The sequence below is a fragment of the Nansenia antarctica genome, assembly GCF_963989245.1.
Source record: "Nansenia antarctica genome assembly, chromosome: 13".
NCBI lineage: Eukaryota > Metazoa > Chordata > Actinopteri > Argentiniformes > Microstomatidae > Nansenia > Nansenia antarctica.
Window position 1 is genome coordinate 16,798,950 of NC_137683.1, and position 19,564 is coordinate 16,818,513.

At 45.9% G+C, this 19,564-nt stretch overlaps 1 protein-coding gene across 1 annotated transcript in view; it reads left to right on the forward strand.

The window, feature by feature from the left end:
* Nucleotides 1-19,564, forward strand: part of nrxn2b (neurexin 2b) — a gene marked incomplete at both ends in the record, with an annotated part of 540,835 nt that overhangs the window by 295,900 nt on the left and 225,371 nt on the right. Inside the window, 2 exon segments of the mRNA XM_080544021.1 lie at nucleotides 1,892-2,065; nucleotides 6,042-6,161. Of these exon segments, the coding sequence (XP_080400147.1) occupies nucleotides 1,892-2,065; nucleotides 6,042-6,161 (294 nt within the window).

A 19,564-nucleotide genomic window follows, 5' to 3' on the forward strand; every position in this document is an offset into this window, starting at 1 on the left:
TTAATGTATTTACTGGATACAGCTTAAAATGTAAAACAGAATGAACAACATGTCATGTGTTTATTTATACAGTATTCACTAACACCTAACACTAAGGCCCGATCCCAATTCACCCCTACGGCTCCGTTTTGCGGATTCTGAGCCATAACCCTACCTCCCAGGATGCATTGCGAATCATCTACATAAATCAGATTTCGCTCTATTTTGAAATACATTCTTACATGTGGCAGTTGACAGCGGATGATGGTAGACATAATGTGTTATCTAACATTTATGATTTGTGCATGATAGTGGCACATTTTGACATATGTCATGTCGCATTTCTCCCCTTTGATGGCATATGACGCTATATCTATGGCGTTATTGAACCTAAACACGCATTCTAATCCGAGCAGTTGTTATTATCTAATATTATTGATGGGTTATATAATGTAGCTGACTAACGCTGTGGCACATTTTGACATATTTCATGTCGCATTTCCCCCCTGTGATGGCATATGATGCCCGACATTGAACTAAAGTTCAGCCGCAAAGTTGTTGCACTGTTGTCCTATATCAGTGCAGACTGGCAGGGTAGGAGCACAGGTTGATAGCCTACAGAGCACCGTTATTCTGTCATGGTCTGATAATGAAGCATTGTTCTTTTTTATTTGATGACTTTGTTTGATATCGTAAAACTTAAGTTGTGAATGAATCGCAAGCGTCAGTGTTTTTCTACGACACTACTGATGACGTATCAGGGTCTTGAAGGGTTGTCCCATTTCATAGGGACATATTTCATAATTCAACAAATCTCTTCCCTGAAGAGACCGTGTTGTGTGTATGAAGGGTGCCCAACAGGAATATGGACAAGAACATAGGTCCACACACACACACACACACACACACACTATTACGTCTCTGTTCCATAATGATGAGCTTTTTGTTGGAGGGTAAGTGGTTCCCTAGAGTGTACCTCCCAACACTTACATCTGGTTCTAAGTGTCACTTTTCTGTTCCGCTACATGATGATTACCTGTGTTAACCTGCATCAACAGCTGTTATGCTACGACAGGCCTGTCTCCTCCAGTCAAACGTGCCAGAGTGTCTCCCCCTCGATCCTCTCAAGTCTCCCTTGGTAGTCACTCACTAGGGGAAATAAGAGAGGCTATAGGTCTCATGGTGGTCTTAACCTCTAAATGTCTCCCCTCTCTCTGAAGTAGCCTTATCTCATTCATACACATGTGGTTAAAGAGTGTGTTCCCTCCCCCAGTCTTTGCCCCAGGCTCTGGAGAATTGATCCGGAATCTCCGGTCGGAATTATAACCAGCTTTTACTACAGGAAAGGTTCCCAAACGGCTCCGAGCTTAATTCATTACAACCGATGCAATTCAATTATTTCTCAATCCCCCTTTCATTCAGTGTTTAATTGTTTTCTCCTGTTTTCTTTCTTTGTGTTTAGGATTTCTCTTTTCATGTTCTTTCCTTTGTATAGGGGGTAAGATTAAAACGAGAGAGATATGTCAATAATATCTCCAGTGTGTTTCCCATGCAGACTCGCAAGAGAGATTGATGAACGACATGACACAAACGGCATCTCATTAACCTTCACCCTGCAGGGGTGACTAGCATAGCGCTGCGTACTAAAGCTCAATACTGTATGACAACGTTAGTCGCACTCCTGCACGTCATTTACAAATGTAGCAATGACGTAATTGATTTATCTGAAGCGCCCGAAAGTACCCGTTGTCGACACGAAATGAGTTAATAAATACAAGATAATAAATATCAGCACCATAGACCAGTTCCATAACAGCACCGTAGAAGAAAAAAAAAAGAAAAAGTGCCATCAAAATGTTTCAAAATGTCTCTAAGGGTTCTAACGGTGATGATTTGTTGTGTTCCTCTCCAGGGGAGCTGTACATCGGTGGGGTGGGGAAGAGCATGTACAACAGTCTGCCCAAGCTGATAGCGTCCCGGGACGGATACCAGGGCTGCCTGGCCTCCATGGACCTGAACGGCAGACTGCCAGACCTGATCGCAGACGCTCTCCACAGGGTGGGCCAGGTGGAGCGAGGCTGTGACGGTGGGTACCACACACACACACACAAACACACACACACACACACACACACACACACACACGCACACACACACATGCACGCACATATGCACACACAAAAACACACACACACAAAAAGAAATGCACACACACAAAAACACACACACACAAAAACACACACAAACACACACACACAGACTTTTTAAATCCCTTCATCAAGGCAAGCAGAGCCTAATCCGATTCAAACCTCACACCTTTATTTCTCAGTAGTAACTGGAGTCGGATATTTAGCGGTCTCTTCCCAGGCAGTAATTCCCTGACATACAGCTGGACCCCCCCTAACCCCCCCTAACCCCCTCAGCCTGAAGCTCCAGTCTTTATAGCCTCAGCCTCTGTATATCCTCTCTGCTGCACCATAAAACCTACAGGAGGTGTCTCTCTCTCCCTCTCCAACGTTATTGTCAGAAGCTAATCTCCACAAGACACATGCACACACACACACACGCACGCACGCACGCACGCACACACACACATACACAAAAACAAAAAACACATCCAATCATAATCACACAGACTCACACGGCGCTCCAGGTTGAGAGTCATCCATCTGGCCTTATGGAGCCGCAGCCCTTTCTGTTGGCCAGCGTGTGTACAGGTGACGTCAGCGGTTGGCATCTCTGGCAGGTAGTTAATATTGTGTTTATGACACCTGCAGGCTGGGGCCGCAGGGTTTCGCCGTGTCTGTGTCGGAGAGTCGTAGAGAGCACAAGCTCTTGATTTCCCAGACGGCCCGAGCCAGCGTTGTAGCTTTGTGGCGTGTCTCCAGATTCTACCGCGCGCTGCCTACTGCCAGTCAGCCCTTGTTCCCTGCCCGCAGTCGCACACACACACACACACACACACACACACACACACACACACACACACCGCAATTATCTCACTTTTAACACAGATCAAAACTGCATTAAACTATTATACCACCCAATCCCCAGAACACTTACGTAGATGATAATAGGGGCTTATGATTAGCTAAGTAGCGTCAATTACCCTTAATGGATAACTTTGGTGATTTTTTCCGGCAGATATACAGTAATGCCTTTTCAGAGCTCAGCTTGCATATTATGTATTGATATGGCCCTTTCCTGGTTTCCCAGGATTAAGCCATAGGCAGGTTTAGCAAGGTTGAAAGGCAATATAAAACCTAATAAGGAAAGATTGGATTGGAATCGATATAACTAGAGATCGGTGCGCATAAATTGAATCATCCCACATCATTTTTTCGCTAGATTTGACACCAATGTTCAGCGCATGGATTAGGATTCCACCCATTGTGAGCATCCACTATTGGCCGGGCACACACACACACACACACACACACACACTTGCATCAGAACTGGGTCAATCACATATCAATGATTGCAACATTTTGGTGTGCTTGATTCTGTTTGGAGAGCAGCTCCAAGCGGTAGCTCAAGTATTTCAAAGTATTTAACATGTCTTTGAGGCAGGTTCTATAGGTACATGCAGTGTTTCTTTTCTCTTCCGTACAGTATATTGGCAGGGTTCAAAGACGATATAATAGTAGCATGCTCCGCTACAGCAGAAGGCAGCCCTTCTGTCCGGAGCAGACCGTGACTGGTTATCTAGCCCAGGACATGTGGTTGCTGGCAGTAGCCCAGGGGTCAGAGATGACTGCTGGGTGCTCCGTGGCCTTCCAGCAGCAGCAGCAGGCGGTAGGGTCGAGGCCAGAGCGTGTTCTACTGGTAGCTCCCTGACTCAGCTGATCTCTGACTTGTCCTAAGTCACTTTGGGTACAAGTGTGTGTTCAATGGCTCAAAATGGGAATGTAAATGATCTCTGCAGGTTTAGCGCTGCCTCCCTATTCTTCTCTTAAAGACCATTCCCTATGTCTCACTGCTGCTGACTCACTGTTGGGACCTGGGACACAGTCAGAGGAACTAGAAGGGGGTGAGGAAGGGTGGAGGGAAGGAGGGAGAGAGGGAGTGGAGGGTTGCCCAGATGTTTCGGTCTGTCTCTCACTCTCTCTCCCTCTGTCTCTCTCCCTCTTTCTCTCTCTCTCTCTCTCTCTCTCTCTCTCTCTCTCTCTCTCTCTCTCTCTCTCTCTCTCTCTCTCCCCCTCTCTCTCTCTCTCTCCCCCACCCTCTCTCTCTCTCTCTCTCCCCCCTCTCTCTCTCTCCCTCTCTCTCTCCCTCTCCCCCCCCCCCCCCCCTCTCTCTCTCTCTCATATGACAAAGCGAGGTGTTGACATGTTAAAGGTGGTTATAAAAGGACATTAGCCGTAGCCACTCTTTTAGCGTTCCTCCTCTTTCACACACTGCTACAGATGGGCTTGTAACGCTCCAACTAGAATCCAAAAACATCTCAAGGCAGGTTTACAACTTTAGGCACTGACTGTGTTATAGCTAATCGTTCGCAGCGTGAAGCGTAACACAGCAATAATATTGTGATTGACTTAATAATGGCAATATGTTTAATGAGTAGCTCAGAGGATACTTTATTAACCTCTGATTGATGGAGTAATCAGCACAGTGGGCAGGTTAAATAATGAATTATAATACAATGTAGACATCTGAATGTTAGAGCACTTATGAATTTGTCACATTGTGGTTGTAATTGGACTGCTTATGAACAGCACAACAAAATGTTTGTTTATCTGTTGAAACAAATTATGCCCTTGAACAAGTGTCTTTGTAGGAGTTTGGGACTAATTGCATTTCTAATTACAAATATGTGTTATCTTATTTATTCTGGCCTTTTTTTAAATGTCTAAAAATATGTTGAATGCCCCAGCCATTGAACAACAAGAGCACATAAACACATAAACCGAAGTAGGAAATTGAAGAGAAAAGTACATTCATTTAACTTGTAATCACGAATAAACGCATGAATCCACACACATTCACGAGACTCCGCCGTGCATTTCAAGGTGGAAATATGACAAACGTGTTGTCCACATGACAATTAGCCACCCGCGGTGCTCCGTGGGTCAACACTAGTCGAGAGCATCAGAAGGTAATAGTACTTAATGAATGAGTCACTATTGTTGTAAATACAACCCCGGAAATATTTTAATTCAGTTATCACAGTAAGTGCTCGGAATTCCAGAGAGAAATTACAATGGTGGATTTTTCTAATTGACAATTTAAATGTCTTCAGCCATCCATGCTAATATGAGAAAAAGCCCCCGTCCTCATTCACCTAAATTAAACCCCGAGACCACCCTTCTAATATCCAATTCAAATATCCTGATAGGACTCCCAAGTTCCATGATGACAGATGGTTTCAACCTTGAATTAATGTCAGATTCAATCTGAAAACTCCGAAATGAGCTTGATCAAATCAAGTCACCTGTGTGTGTACAGAGTGAAACAATACAATGCAATACGTTGACTGCATGCCCCCTTTAATGGAAACGTACAGTAAGTGAGGATAGCACTGATGTCTATGGATCACACTTAAACTCAAGGTGACATGTATACACGCTACACTAGACACACTTGAAGCAGAATTCCGGTACACATAAACACATGGCATAGGGTCAGCCATAGTCAGCACCCCAGGAGCAATTTGGGCTTAAGTGCCTTGCTTAAGGGCACGTGCAGCTCCCTCCTGAGACAGGGATCGAACCGGCGACTTTCCGCCTCTCTAACCTTTAGGCTACCGGCCGCCCCTCATACTGACACAGTGCCGTATGCACACAGTGGCACGTCTCGAACCTGTTCACACACTCCACATATAGGACTTTCACACCGGCAAAGAACCGTGCCGGTTCGCGTTCGCGTTTGGGAACCTCTGAACGTTGGCGTTGTCTGGCGAACGAGCCTGCGTTCATACACTGGTATCGTTCGCCAGACAGCACCAACGTTCGGAGGTTTCCGAACGCGAACCGGCACGGTTCTTTGCCGGTGTGAAAGCCCTAACAGTGGCCTGTCGCTAACCTGTCTCTCTGTCTGTCTCTCTGTCTGTCTGTCTCCACCAGGGCCTAGCACCACCTGTACGGAGGACTCCTGCTACAACCAGGGGGTGTGTCTCCAGCAGTGGGAGGGCTTCTCCTGCGACTGCACCATGACGTCCTATGGGGGCTCCTTCTGTAGCGACCGTGAGTACTTCCTCTTCCTGTCTCTCTCTCTCGCTACGCTGTGTCGTGTTGCGAAGGGGACGCAGAGGGCCTTGGTCGGTGGTTGCAGATACACCTGATGACCTCTCGTCCCTAGGTGGCTGATGTTGTGTTTTTTGTGGCTCTCTAGCGCCGCCCTACTGGGGGCGCGTTTTCCCTCACAGCGACGGTACGGTATTGGCTTCACAAACATGTTGTTTCTTTTGGTGTTCCTCTCCCACTCAGAAGCTACTAAAAAAGCAATCACTAACTCCACTAGTTCCTAATTGGGCTGCCTTGGTGAGACGGGAGACGCTTTCAGATGTCGGATGTCCAAGGCTCAGCGTTACAGGGGCGTTCTTTCCCGCCCAGTGAGGGGGCCTGCTGTGGCCTGCTGGGAGGAGAAGAGCTGACTCAGCCTGTGGTGTTGATGCCCTGCGGGGGGGGGCAGGCCCAGGCCCAGGCCCAGGCCCAGGCCCAGCCTGCCTAGAGTGGACCGGTGGTAGGGAAGCGCTAGGTCCTAGACTAGCAGAGGCTAGTCCTGATCTGTCAGTACAGATGGAGGGACGGGAGATATGTGACACGATCTAACGCTTGGGTCCTCATGTCGGGATCCGATGTAACGATCAGACTTTTCTTTCGGAAAATGGGAATACATTTCTGCGTTGTTGAAAATCAATGACACATCGCTAGTCCACTAACACCGCTTGTTTTGTGAGCCTGCTAACAATATAAAGTAGTGTTATAGTTAACTAGGTAGCAGTGGGGATTACTCACCCAATCCATTGCGTTGCAGTATCTTGGCTTGACTAGCGAGTGTGTGTTGTGATTGTCAACAACGTTGAAACGTAGTTCCGTGTTTCGAAAGGAAAGTCGGAACATTTTGATCGGTTGCCGACATGAGGACTAAAAGACTAGAACGTGTCACATAATGGTGTCACTGTCCTGTCGGAGTGACAGTAGATATGTGGTCCTCCGAGGCTCTAGTCGGTAGAGCGTGGTGGCTAACATCGTTTAGGCCGCGGGTTCGATTCCTGCTGGGACCATCTATACCGACAATATATGCACTCACTGTTTGCACTGAATGCAAGTCGCTTTTGGATAAAAGAGTCAGCTAAGTGGCGTCTGTTATATTGTTCATGATGGAGTGCGAGGTTGAGGTGGCCTACATACAGTCTCATTTGGTGTCAGTTAGTATTCAGTCTCTAAGCCCCCCACAGGCAGCTAGATTCGACGGTAGATGGAGAGAGGCTTTCTGGCAGCCTGTATCTCCGCCGCGATAAACTCGGAGAGAATCCGGAGTGGAATTAGCTCAGGGAGTTTGTGTTATTGTTGTTAGAATAATGGACAGTGTCAGTGTGTGAGACTGTGATTGGGTCTGACAGGATGGCGCTGATTAGAAAGACACGCCACTGTGCCTTCGCTACGGGAGGACGCAGAGGAAGAGGAAGATAGGAGGGTGATAACGGCTTCCCTGGAACGACAGCCGTGTTGAGATGAACACGGGGGGAGACCCCTCGCTGCTTGGAGGAAGGGGGAGGGGGTTGTTGAGGAGGGGCACGCCGTGGTCTCGTGCTCACCACGCCTCCCTCTCCTGACTTAGGGCCTGTAGTGTAGGGGGATTATTGAGGTCGATTATTTTTTTTAAGATGGCAGTGTGTCTGGCGTCTTGCCAGAAAATTGCTCTGTGGAAACACCCGGAAGTCGTGTGTGTGTGTGTGTGTGTGTGTGTGTGTGTGTGTGTGTGTGCGTGCGTGCGTGTGTGCGTGTGCGTGTGCGTGTGCGTGTGCGTGTGCGTGTGCGGGTATTTATTGTTGGCATTATGGGCTGGAGAGAGAGGTCCCGCAGCAACCATCTCAAGGTTTTAAGCAAAGCTGAAATATCTCACAGAGACACAACTCACCTCTCTAATGGTAAGGCCCTGATAGTTACCCCAACAAACAACAACACATTTCAATTATGTTCTGAGTCTAATTCCAAGTCCAAGACAAATATCTACATTAACATTAATCATTAATTGGGCAAACCAGTGACCCAGGATTTACACAGAGTCATTTTAATTCCGATTAAACCAATTGTAGTGACTTACTGTCTTGCGAAAAACTTTCCATATATCAATCAATCAACCAACCCACCAATCAATCAATCAACCAATCAATCTGTCCGTCTGCTGAGACACAGGGCACACCGTGTGACGATCTCTAACAGAATAGCTTTTTATATTGTGGAATATTTCTAGACATACATTGGCTAGACAATGCATTTACCGTAGTTTCAAATGATACGCTGATGTGTTTTTGTTATTCTAAAAGCTTTCTGTAATAAGTGTCTGGCTCGTTTGGCGTATGGTCGCTTTTAGTCGCCAGACATGGAGGAACATTTAACAAATATTATATTATAGTGTGTGTGTATCTGAGGAGAGAGTATGATAGGCTGCTGGCTCGGCCCCCATCTCTCTCCACCTCACTGTGCTATGTGGGTTGACTTTTGATGACGATCTGCATGATCTGCTGTGTATGGATTTGCTCTGTATGGATTTGCTGTGTATGGATTTGCTGTGTATTGATCTGCTGTGTGCTGGTCTGCTGTGTATTGTTGTTGTGTTGTTGTTGTTGTTGTTGTTGTTGTTGTTGTTGTTGTTTTGTTGTCGTGTTCCTTCCTGTCACACAGCGGTCGTCTTCATTCTAAAAAGCCGAAGAGTTTCTTTCCTTTCTGCCGTCTTTTGAGAAGAGGCACACGTACGACCTGACACCTGACCAACCTTCCTAATATTCTGTTGTACTTCTTGTTCTGCGTCATGTTCCCTTACTTGAATACACATCCAAACGTGTTGGAACAGGTTTATTGGAAGACTTGCCTTTGTGACTTTCTTGGCTTACGTAATGTCGTTTTCTCCAACCGGAGTGTTATCACTTCTTGAGTGCTTTGGTTTCTTCAAGAGTCTCTACAAATCCAAGGTAGGACCGCATCGGTACACTGAAGCAGAAACAGAAGCAAAAAAAACAGATAATGTCGTACTGTACTGTAAGACCTTTGAATTGACATTTTGGTTTCCAATAGACTGCACTCATAACCCTGCTCTAGTACCGTGCCGTGTCTTATTGTAGTCTGGGTGTCCTTGAGTGATCTGCTCTTATGATTTGAACGAAAATTAAGCTTGATTTCATGTGTCTGTTTTCTTTCTCTGATCTGCTCTTCAAAAGAATAAATGTTGAACCTGTCAATAGTACTCAGGGCATCGAAGGATTCTAAATGCTAAATACACATGAATCACTGAATCCCCCCCCCCCCTCCCACAACACACACACACACACACACACACACACACACACACACACACACACCCACACACTCAGTTGGCATCCCTCTGTGTTCACCCCTTTTGTCTCACCAAAGAGAACAGAGCTGCCTCATCAAAGGCTTGAAATGTATCTGATCACATGCAGAGAACACGCACTGACATAGATCACTGCACCCTTGATCCCACACACGTACAGACCGACTCAAAGAAAAATTAGTATGCACACAATCATACATGCTTGCTCAGCCCTCCACAAAGCTTAACATGCACACATTGATATGCCCCCACCCCCTCCCCACACACATGCAGCACACACACACACACACACACAAACACACACACACATTCCCCTTCACCCCCGCCACAAAAGAGATATGAAAAATCAATTTAATTTCCCTCAAAGAGGAATAAAGCATTAACATAGGATGATTGCAACCCTTTTTACGGTGGCAGGAATGTTGAATGAACATAATGATTGTCCCTGGGCTGGTGTGGGTGATTGGCTGGTCCGGTGGTCTTTGTGGCCGCCCAGGCCCCTGTGTTGGCTGTAAAGCGGACCCAGAAAGCGTCCTTTAACTACGGGAGCCACAGGGTGTGTGTGACGAGCTCTATCGCCACGGCCAGATGGCTGCAGAGGAGATAAACCTCACTCTCATGAAAGGCTCTGCACACGCACACATGCACGCACGCACGCACGCACACACACACACACACACACACACACGCGCACACGCACACACACACACACAGACGCACGCACGCACACACACACACACACACACACACACACACTGTGATAGAGTCGGATGCACAATCTTTACCGTTTGTCTTGGAATATCTATTTAGGACTGGAACGACATCTCATTCTAAATGACCTTTCACATTTCACCGGGGCACAAAGGATGTAGTATTGACAACATAATACACATTTGAAAGCAATGATTAGAATGACAAAACCCCTAAAAATACCACAAAACCCCACATCTAGCCCCACAGAAAACAGAAACAAACATGTCACCCCAATATTAGGATCAACATCATCATCTTAATTGCATGATAACTACACATCAACATACGTTCTGCTAGCGGCATTATTAGCGTGGGCACGTGTCAGAATCCATCCTTAGGTACCATACGTCTCTTTGAAGGTTTTCACATCTCTGTTCCCCCCGAGGGACATAATGACAGGGCATGGAGGTGCTGTGCTCTAAATGGGATATCTCTCCATGCTGTCTTTATATAAGATCTGTCACCTGTCACACAAGGCTCTCTGCACCAACCCCCAGCTAAATGGCATATATATATATAGAATTATTATTATTATTATTATTATTATTATTATTCTTATTATTATTATTATTATTCTCTGAACAACACTAGTATAGCAATGAAGTAAGTACGTAAGTAAATAAAGCTTTATTTATATAGCACCTTTCATACAAGAAATGCAGCTCAAAGTGCTTTACAACAGGAATAAGAACATAAAGTGAATATAAAAACATATACATGAAGTGTCTTCTAGCAACTGAACTGTCCACTGTTGGAAAACTAACGATATATTTGTAATAACATATCAATTGTAATACATTGACTACAGCGTGTTCTGGCAATAATTGAACTGTCCACTGTTGTAAAAACGACCATAACTACTGTAATAACATTGTAATAACATAGGGATAACACATATGAAATGTAATACATTGACCACGTCATCAAACGCTGACAAAGCATGAATGATGAGAGCCCAGTATTGACGACAGCTGGTTTAGACACGGCCATGTGTGTGTGTCTAGCACACTAAATCACACAGGACTGGACATGTGACACGGTCTGGTCAATAGGGCCGCAAGTCGGCAGCCAATTGAATGTTTTGACTTTTATTTCGACAACTCAGCGTTGTTTAAAATCAATGACACACTCGCTAGTCCCCTAACACAGCTTGTTTTGTGAGCCTGCTAACAACGTAACGTAGAATCCGTTGCGTTGCAGTATATTTCGGCTTGAATGGCGAGTTTGCGTTGTGATCCTCAACGACGTTGAAACGTATGTCCGTGTTTCAAAATAAAAGTCATACACCATACTGTTATTGTATAATTATAACACACGGACGTCCTCATGAAGTGAACGGAGAGAGGGGTGGTCTGGTCTGGTCCGTAGAGGAGAGGAGTTGATTGACAGGTAGCCAGTGGTGATTGCCTTGGCGGGAAATCGTATCCGGACAAACAATCAGCGGTATGAGACGCCTGTTCGCTGCTTGTCCATTTGTTGATTGATTTATTTTGGTTCAAACTGTGCCTGTGTGTTGTTGCCGTGGTCCCCCTCTATCAAGTTGCTGAGCATGAGATGAAGGAAGTCATTTGGCAGATACTATGCTCCCAGTTTGTGGGAGAGGTATTGTTTGTAAGTTGCCAGCGACCCTCGAGTTTGCACGCTCAGTTTGACGTTGGGTTTTTAGACGACTGACATCTCTGTCGGATGAGAGGGTGGGAAGAGGTGATACAATAGGGGTTATGATGCGTATGCATAATAATGTATCCAAAGCTGGGAATCAATGTACCGTTCTCGCTTCCTGCTCTTCCACTAACCGGGTGCTGTTTTATTTATGATGTGTATGCCGTGGTGATCAGATCGCGTAGCGTTTGTTTGGAGCGGCAAGTCTGTCCTCTTTAGTGTCTGTACTGGGGATTGTTTTGTTTTTCATCTGCTGATGTATTTGTGGAATTGTTGTTTTTCTGCCCTCAATCCTTAGGGACAGTATCAGCTCAGTAGAGTCACCCTGTGTGTCTGTCTGTCTGTGTGTGTGTGTGTCTGTCTGTCTGTGTGTGTGTGTGTGTGTGTGTGTGTGTGTGTGTGTGTCTGTGTCTGTGTCTGTGTCTGTGTCTGTGTCTGTGTCTGTGTCTGTGTCTCCGTCTCCGTCTCCGTCTCCGTCTCCGTCTCCGTCTCCGTCTCCGTCTGTGTCTGTGTCTGTGTCTGTGTCTCTGTCTCTGTCTCTGTCTGTGTCTGTGTCTGTGTCTGTGTCTGTGTCTGTGTCTGTGTGTGTGTGTGTGAGTGCGTGTGTGTCTGTGTCTGTGTGTGTGTGTGTCTGCACCGCACGTGTGTGTGTGTGTGTGTGTCTGCGCCGCACGTGTGTGTGTGTGTGTGTGTGCTTGTGTCTGCGTGGATGTTGTTTTGCATGGTGTATTGTTCTATTAAAGCTGGCTGCTGGTGCCCAATGCTCTCTAGCATACCAAGTACCAGGAGTGTGCAGCCTGTCGGTCAGACACACTGCGCTTTTCAGACACACTTAAGCCCCTTGTTATGAGTTGCTCTGGCAGACTTCCCTTTTTCCTCACCCTGTTCTATCTACCTCCGTGAGTCGCTTGAGCTCTCTCGTTTCCAGCTAGCTGGCGTAGGGAGTGTTTTGGAAAGATGACTCTTGAGCTACAGTAGCTTCCCCTAGTATACTCTGGGTACTGGGTAGGGCGACTGGATGTGCAGTGGGTTAGTTAGCCACCCGCTGGTTTAACTAGCTCAGCCGCTACCACTGATTTCGACCGCGTCTGTTCCCTGATGATTGAGAAGCCGTGCCAACGCGGTGTCCTCTCCAACAAGACTGGAGCGTCTGTAAACTGGCCACCTACCTCTTGAGAGGGATGATATGTAGACATAGATGAATGGGTGAGGTCAGGGTATCGTCTGTGTGGTCTGTGTCCTGTAAAGGTGAGCCTTCACGTCACTGGGCGGTGTGGTGTGGAAGGTGGAGAGGGCTCTCTCACCTGCACCAGGGAGAGATGGAGGGTGGCACGGTATATTAGTCTTTCCTGATGGCCGTCTTTCTCGTAAAAGAAACCAAGCAAACACAGAGGGAATTAGCAGGCAGCGCCATTCATGCTCCCCATCCAATGAAGGAAATATAACTTTTTTTCACCACAGAAGCATAAGGGGACCTTACAAAGCATGGCCATGCATATAAGCCCATCCCATCCCCCCCACCCTCTCTCTCTCTCTCTCTCTCTCTCTCTCTCTCTCTCTCTCTCTCTCTCTCTCTCTCCAGTTCTCTCTCATCTTGTTGTTGTTGTTTATATCATCTGCCTGTGTCCTCTCCCAAACGTTCGTTAGACGTGAACCTCCCGAGACATTGAGACCCTGCCCGGCCCGAGCAATTAACAAGCGCCTCATTAGGCGAGAAACCCAGCGTGAATCTCACTGCGCGGGTAGAAACACAGCGTGATCCTCACCGCGTGGAACGTTTACAGACCCGTAGACACACCTAAAAACATCCCTTTATTGGGGAATCTTCTGAATAATAATTAAACATAAAAGACCGGAGGTGTCACTGTATCTGCTTATACCCTGGAACTATGAGAAGGAGAAGGAGAGAAGGAGAGAGAGAGAGCAGAAAGAGGAGAGAAGCAAGGAATAGAAACCACGTCGGTTTTTCTGCATGTTGCACGTTGTGTTTTGTGGTTCTACGTGGGGGATACTGCGGTGGAGCGGTTGCCCGGGCAACGTGATGATGCCAACGTCGGGGGAGGAGGAGGTGTCTTCTGGGATGACCACCAGCCTCTCTCTCTCTCTTCCTTTTGGAATGTTTGAAATAAAAATAAAAAGTCTGCCAAATGTGTCATGTTTCCAAACCCCCCCGTGACTGTCAGACACGTCTTCCCGTCCCTCCTCCTTCTCGGCGTGAATGATTTACCTTCTCATCCTCTGAAGTTTTTATTACCTGAGACATCCAATTAAAGCTAGATTGCCTAAGCTCCTCAACCCCCCCTCCCAGCCTCTATCTCTCTGTGAAGCGGTTTATTGTGGCTGTAGCTTTTGCGGGTTAACCCAGCAGCATCGTCGTCTCAGGGTGAAGGCTTCTATATATCCAGTCAGATGAGCTTCTCAGGCTCTCCTCTGTGATGTGGCAGAATAGTCGAGATTTCCAAAGTCATCATTCGGTAATTACTGAGGTGATTGCTTCTTAACCGTAACGTGTATTAAAGGGCAATTAATGGCATCTGTAATTGCTTGGAGACTGCTCCCTTCCCGTTCACGGTCGGGATCAAAGACCCGCGCGTCTCAGTACGCAGCGAAGAGGAGGGAGGAGAGAGTGAGGTGGTGAGGAGACCAACACACAAAAAAAAGAGTGGGTGAAAGAAATCAGCGTGAATGCAATTTATTTATCCGAGCTCTCTGGCTCACATGTGTTCTACTCATCAGTTGTGCTGCTTGTTGACGGTCGGTAAATCACAGTGTCGAATGTCTGATTAAAGCAGGCCTTGGCGTCTGGCGTCCGCGACCATTTCCATTCATGTGGGAGCAAGCACACACACACACACACACACAAACACACAGACACGCAAAAGCATTCAAAGTGTGTAGTCAGGCTTTGTGTGTTTTGTTCCCACAGTGTGTATGGGCTTTCTCACCTTCCTCACCTTAAATGCTACATGAGTGTTGGGTAAGAGTCAAACGGTAGAGGCAGTGAAAGGCAGTGAAAAGGCAGCGGCCCTTTGGCAGTGAAAAGCAAAGTCGTAACGTGTCAGAGACAACAGTCATTTTGTCCTTGGGAGTGGCCTCGAGGGTGAGAGTGGAGAGGAGGATGCGGAGATGAATGGATGGAGAGATGGATTGATGGAGGAATGGATGGATGGATGGATGGATGGATGGAGGGATGGATGGAGGGATGGATGGATGGATGGAAGAAAAGGGCCTGCAGGCGGGAGTGTTCCTGACGTCATGGCGATAGGAAAAACATCAGGCCTCTTCCCTCGAGTGGAAATGGCATCATCTCACTTGTTCCTCTGTTTCCCTGCTGTCATCTGACGCACACACACACACACTCACACGCACGCACGCACATCCCACTTAGTAAGAACACTTATTGACTTGCATTCACCCATGCACAGTAGACATTACAGACTGAATGGAGAGAAAGCAACTCCTTGTGAGGGCCCTAGTGACGCAGCCCACCACTGGAGCAGCACAGCTCCTGGAGGGACACCCAGGGACTATGACATCAGGCCTCCCACTCCCACTGGGCGGTGTACCAACACTACCCTCCTCCCAGGGCGGTATCTCTCTCTGTCTCTTTCTCTCTCACGGAAGCCTAGATGTTAGAGAGGCCGGCTAGCAATCAGAAGGTTGCTGGTTCGATCCCCGCCTCAGGAGGATGTGCCTTTGAGCAAGGCCCTTAACCTCTAATTGCTCCAGGGGCGCCGGATATGGCTGACCCCGTGCCTAGAGCAAAAAAGACCACATTCCAACAGTTGACTGACAAGTTGATTGCATGGCATATGAATCAGCCTCAAAACAGCCTGGCAAACATCCAATGTATGCTCTCTCTCTTACACACACACACACACACACACACACACACACACACACAAACACATACTGCACTTTCTCAATCACACACTCACACTTCATCATCTCACCAAGCGCGCCCCTCTTCCGAGCCATGTAATTATGCAGAAGTAAACAGACAACTCACACACATGGATAGATCCGTTGTTCACACTCATGGGTTCTGATACAGTGTGTGTCACAGTGTGTGACACACGGATAGATGTGTTGCTCACAGTCACGGGTTCTGACACAGTGTGTGTGTGTGTTGAGCAAGAGGAGAGAGTTTGTCTGTGGAGTCGCTGACAGACAGAAATAATGGCTTATGGTGCAGGGGTGCTCCGACTCCGAGCCAGCCTATGATAATAATTGGATAATATTCTAATCGGTAATAATGTTGATTTTCTACATCATATTAAAACACATAATTTTGAATATGATGTAGAAAAAACATTATTACTGACCCACATTCCTATCTCTCTCTCACTCTCCCTCTCTCTCTCTCTCTCTCTCTCTCTCTCTCTCTCTCTCTCTCTCTCTCTCTCTCTCTCTCCTCTCTCTCTCCCCCCCCTCTCTCTCTCTCCCTGTCTTTCCCTCTCAAAAGCACACCAAGCATACTCAGAATGTCACTGTTGTGTTCCCTCGGGATGTAGAAACAGACGCTAAACCAACATGACATGTTTCAGACCAGCCAGGCACACACACATGCATCCATGCACGTGCACACACACACACACACACACACACACACACACACACACAGAAAACTTCTGACGTTAGCGTAACTGCTTGATGTACTCTAGCTACTTCTCTATTGCCATTATACAGTATATACTGTGTGTGTGTGTGTGTGTGTGTGTGTGTGCAAATGACTTCCTTAGGCTTACTGTCCCCTGAGTACATTCTACCCTGGGGAAGACTGCCTTCTGCTTTCGTGCTCCTAGCTCTTGGAATGATCTGCAACGCACATTAAAGATTGATGTATTCCAAACTTTGCACAGTTCAAGGTTTTGATCTATAATCACTGCACTTCAGTTTGTAATTGTTTTAGCTGATCTTTTATTCTTAGTTTTTATTCTCTTATTCTTGATTTTATTCTGTACATGGGATTATGTTTTACTTGTTTTATCTACTATGTTACTTTATCTTGTCACTCGTCATCTCTGTGAATGAGGGGAACCTCAGTGGACCCCAGTGGGAGTTTAAATAAAGGTTGTGTGTGTGTGTGTGTGTGTATGTCTGTGTCTGTGTCTGTGTCTGTGTGTGTGTGTGTGTGTGTGTGTGTGTGTGTGTGTTTGTTCATGTGTCTATTTTCAGACAGTAGCTTCTAGGCTACTGTGTTAGTGATTCATGGCTTGTAAACAGACTTACATGTACAGACATAAACAGACTGTGTAATCATCTCATTATGTGTAGTTATGTGTTTTTAGCATGTTGATGTTCTCTCAGCATGTTGTGATGTGCAGTTAGATGTTCATAGCGATGTTCTTTCTTAGCTACTAGGTAGCTCAATGAGATGGTGGCAAATGCGTCTGTGACACAAATGAGTGATTTTCTCCGGTATTTGGTTTGAGGTGTACCATTGAACATTCAAATAAGCACAGCATATCTTCTTCAGATTTCAATGTATGACAAATTATTTGAAATCTTACAATCTGCACTTTCATAAAAAAACAATTAAACATTTTAATTTAAATGACCTTCCCCTTGTTTTTCACCAGACCGTGTCACATTTCCATGGCAGCTATTCACATGAAATGTAGACCAGACGTGGGTAATACGACTATGCAGATAAATTCATTGTAACACTCCAAACCATAAAAAAAGTGATGTGCTATGAAGGGGAATGACAGAGAAAATAAGTATTGATGCCCTAACTGAAATGTATTTAGAACTAGGTGGAGAAGCCTTTGTTTCCAATGACAGCTTCAAGACCCTTCCTGTATGAAAAAAGCCCTAATCTCTCACAGTGATCAGGTGGGATTTTGGCCCATTCTTCAACACAGACAGTCTTGACATCATGAAGATTCCGGGGGGGCCAGCTGGTGAATCTTGATCTTAATGGACTGACTTATATAACGCCTTATTCCAAAGAACTTTACAATGGCGTCTCATTCACCCATTCACACACCAATGGAGGCAAGCTACCATGCAAGGCGCCGGCCCGCTCATTGGGAGCAATTTGGGGCTCAGTGTCTTGCCCAAGGACACACCGACATATGGCCAGCCGGGGTTCGAACTGCTGATCTGGCGACCTTGAAATCATCGGACGCCGGCTCTACCTCCTGCGCCACAGCCGCCCCGAATCTTCAGTTCCTTCCACAACTTTTCGGTTGGATTTAACCTTCCTCTTCTGTTGACGGTCAAATCTGACCGAATTACTTTGTTTGTAATCATAAATATTGTGTTTTTCATCCCATTGCCTCAAGACATTATGTTATCCTCCACCCTAGGCCCCTGAGCATATACACTTGATTGCATTGAATTGCATTGCATTTTGGGGGATTTATTGAACCGTGTCACACCTATGATGTTTCCGGTCAGAATTGACCGCCATAGGAAATGAATGGGTAATAAAAATAAATTAATCAATACATCCCATACAACAATGGTGCGGGAAGAATCTCAGCTACAACACTAACTACAGCCTACATGGCAGGCATTTTATAATATACAGTAATGTACAGTAAACACTATCTTTGAACTTGCTGCAAAGTTATAATATGAAATTAACCCCTGGTGTCATTCTGTCTGCCACCCCTTGATTCTACTTGCTTTGACTGTTCAAATGAGATGTCAACCATCAAAATTGGATAAGGGGTTCCAGAGATATCACTGTGCAAAACACACCGGTCAATTTTGACCGAAAGTAGCAAAGTTGGAAAATGAAACAAACAGAAGAGGAAGGTTAAGTCTGGCGATTGACTTGGCCAGTTCAACACCTTTATTTTCTTCGTCTAGAATCGATTGAGTCTCCTTTGCAGTATGTTTTGGATCGTTATCCTGCTGGAAGATCCACCCGTGTCTCATCCTCATCATCCCGATGGATGGCAACAGATTATTCTCAAGAATTTCCTGGTATATGACTCCATTCATCTTTTCTTCGATAATTTGGATTCCAGCAGTACCATGTGAAGAGAAACAACTTAGGGTATTTTTTGAATCATAATGCAGAGCCATTTCTCCTCCGTTCATGGCACGTTATATTGTTGCCAAACTATTTGATTTTCGTCTTGTGAGGAGCTCCTGTGCATGGCTGGTTGATAGTTGAGTGATATTCCTTCCACTTCCGGATAATGGCCCCAATAGTGCTCATAGGAACATTTGAGAGTAGAGAAATCCACCGGTAACCAATTACATTACTATGGTAACCAGGGCCATTACTCTGCTGCTCAACGGTCTTGTTGCGAAGGTCTTGGGAGAGCTCTTTTCCTCTACCCGTCATGAGACGTTTCTTCCAGGAAAGCTCGGTGACAAATGATTTGTTCACTTGCATTCAGAGGTGGGAAAACATTGTTCAAAGAGTGGAGGTACTTCCCCACCAACATGCACTAACCCAGCTGATTCTAATTAGCCCAGGTAGGAGAAGTCATTAGTTGCATAAGCTGGTTTAATGATTCTTACTGTGTTCAATGCCTTTTTCCTGTGTCCCCCTGTTCCCCTATTTTATTCCTCATAGCTGTTTTATTATAGATTGGAATGTTACAATTTATTTTCTCTTTTTATAGAGTTAATACTAATATCTGGTCTCAAGTTCATGTGAATAGCTGCAATGGAAATATAAAAAAAAAAA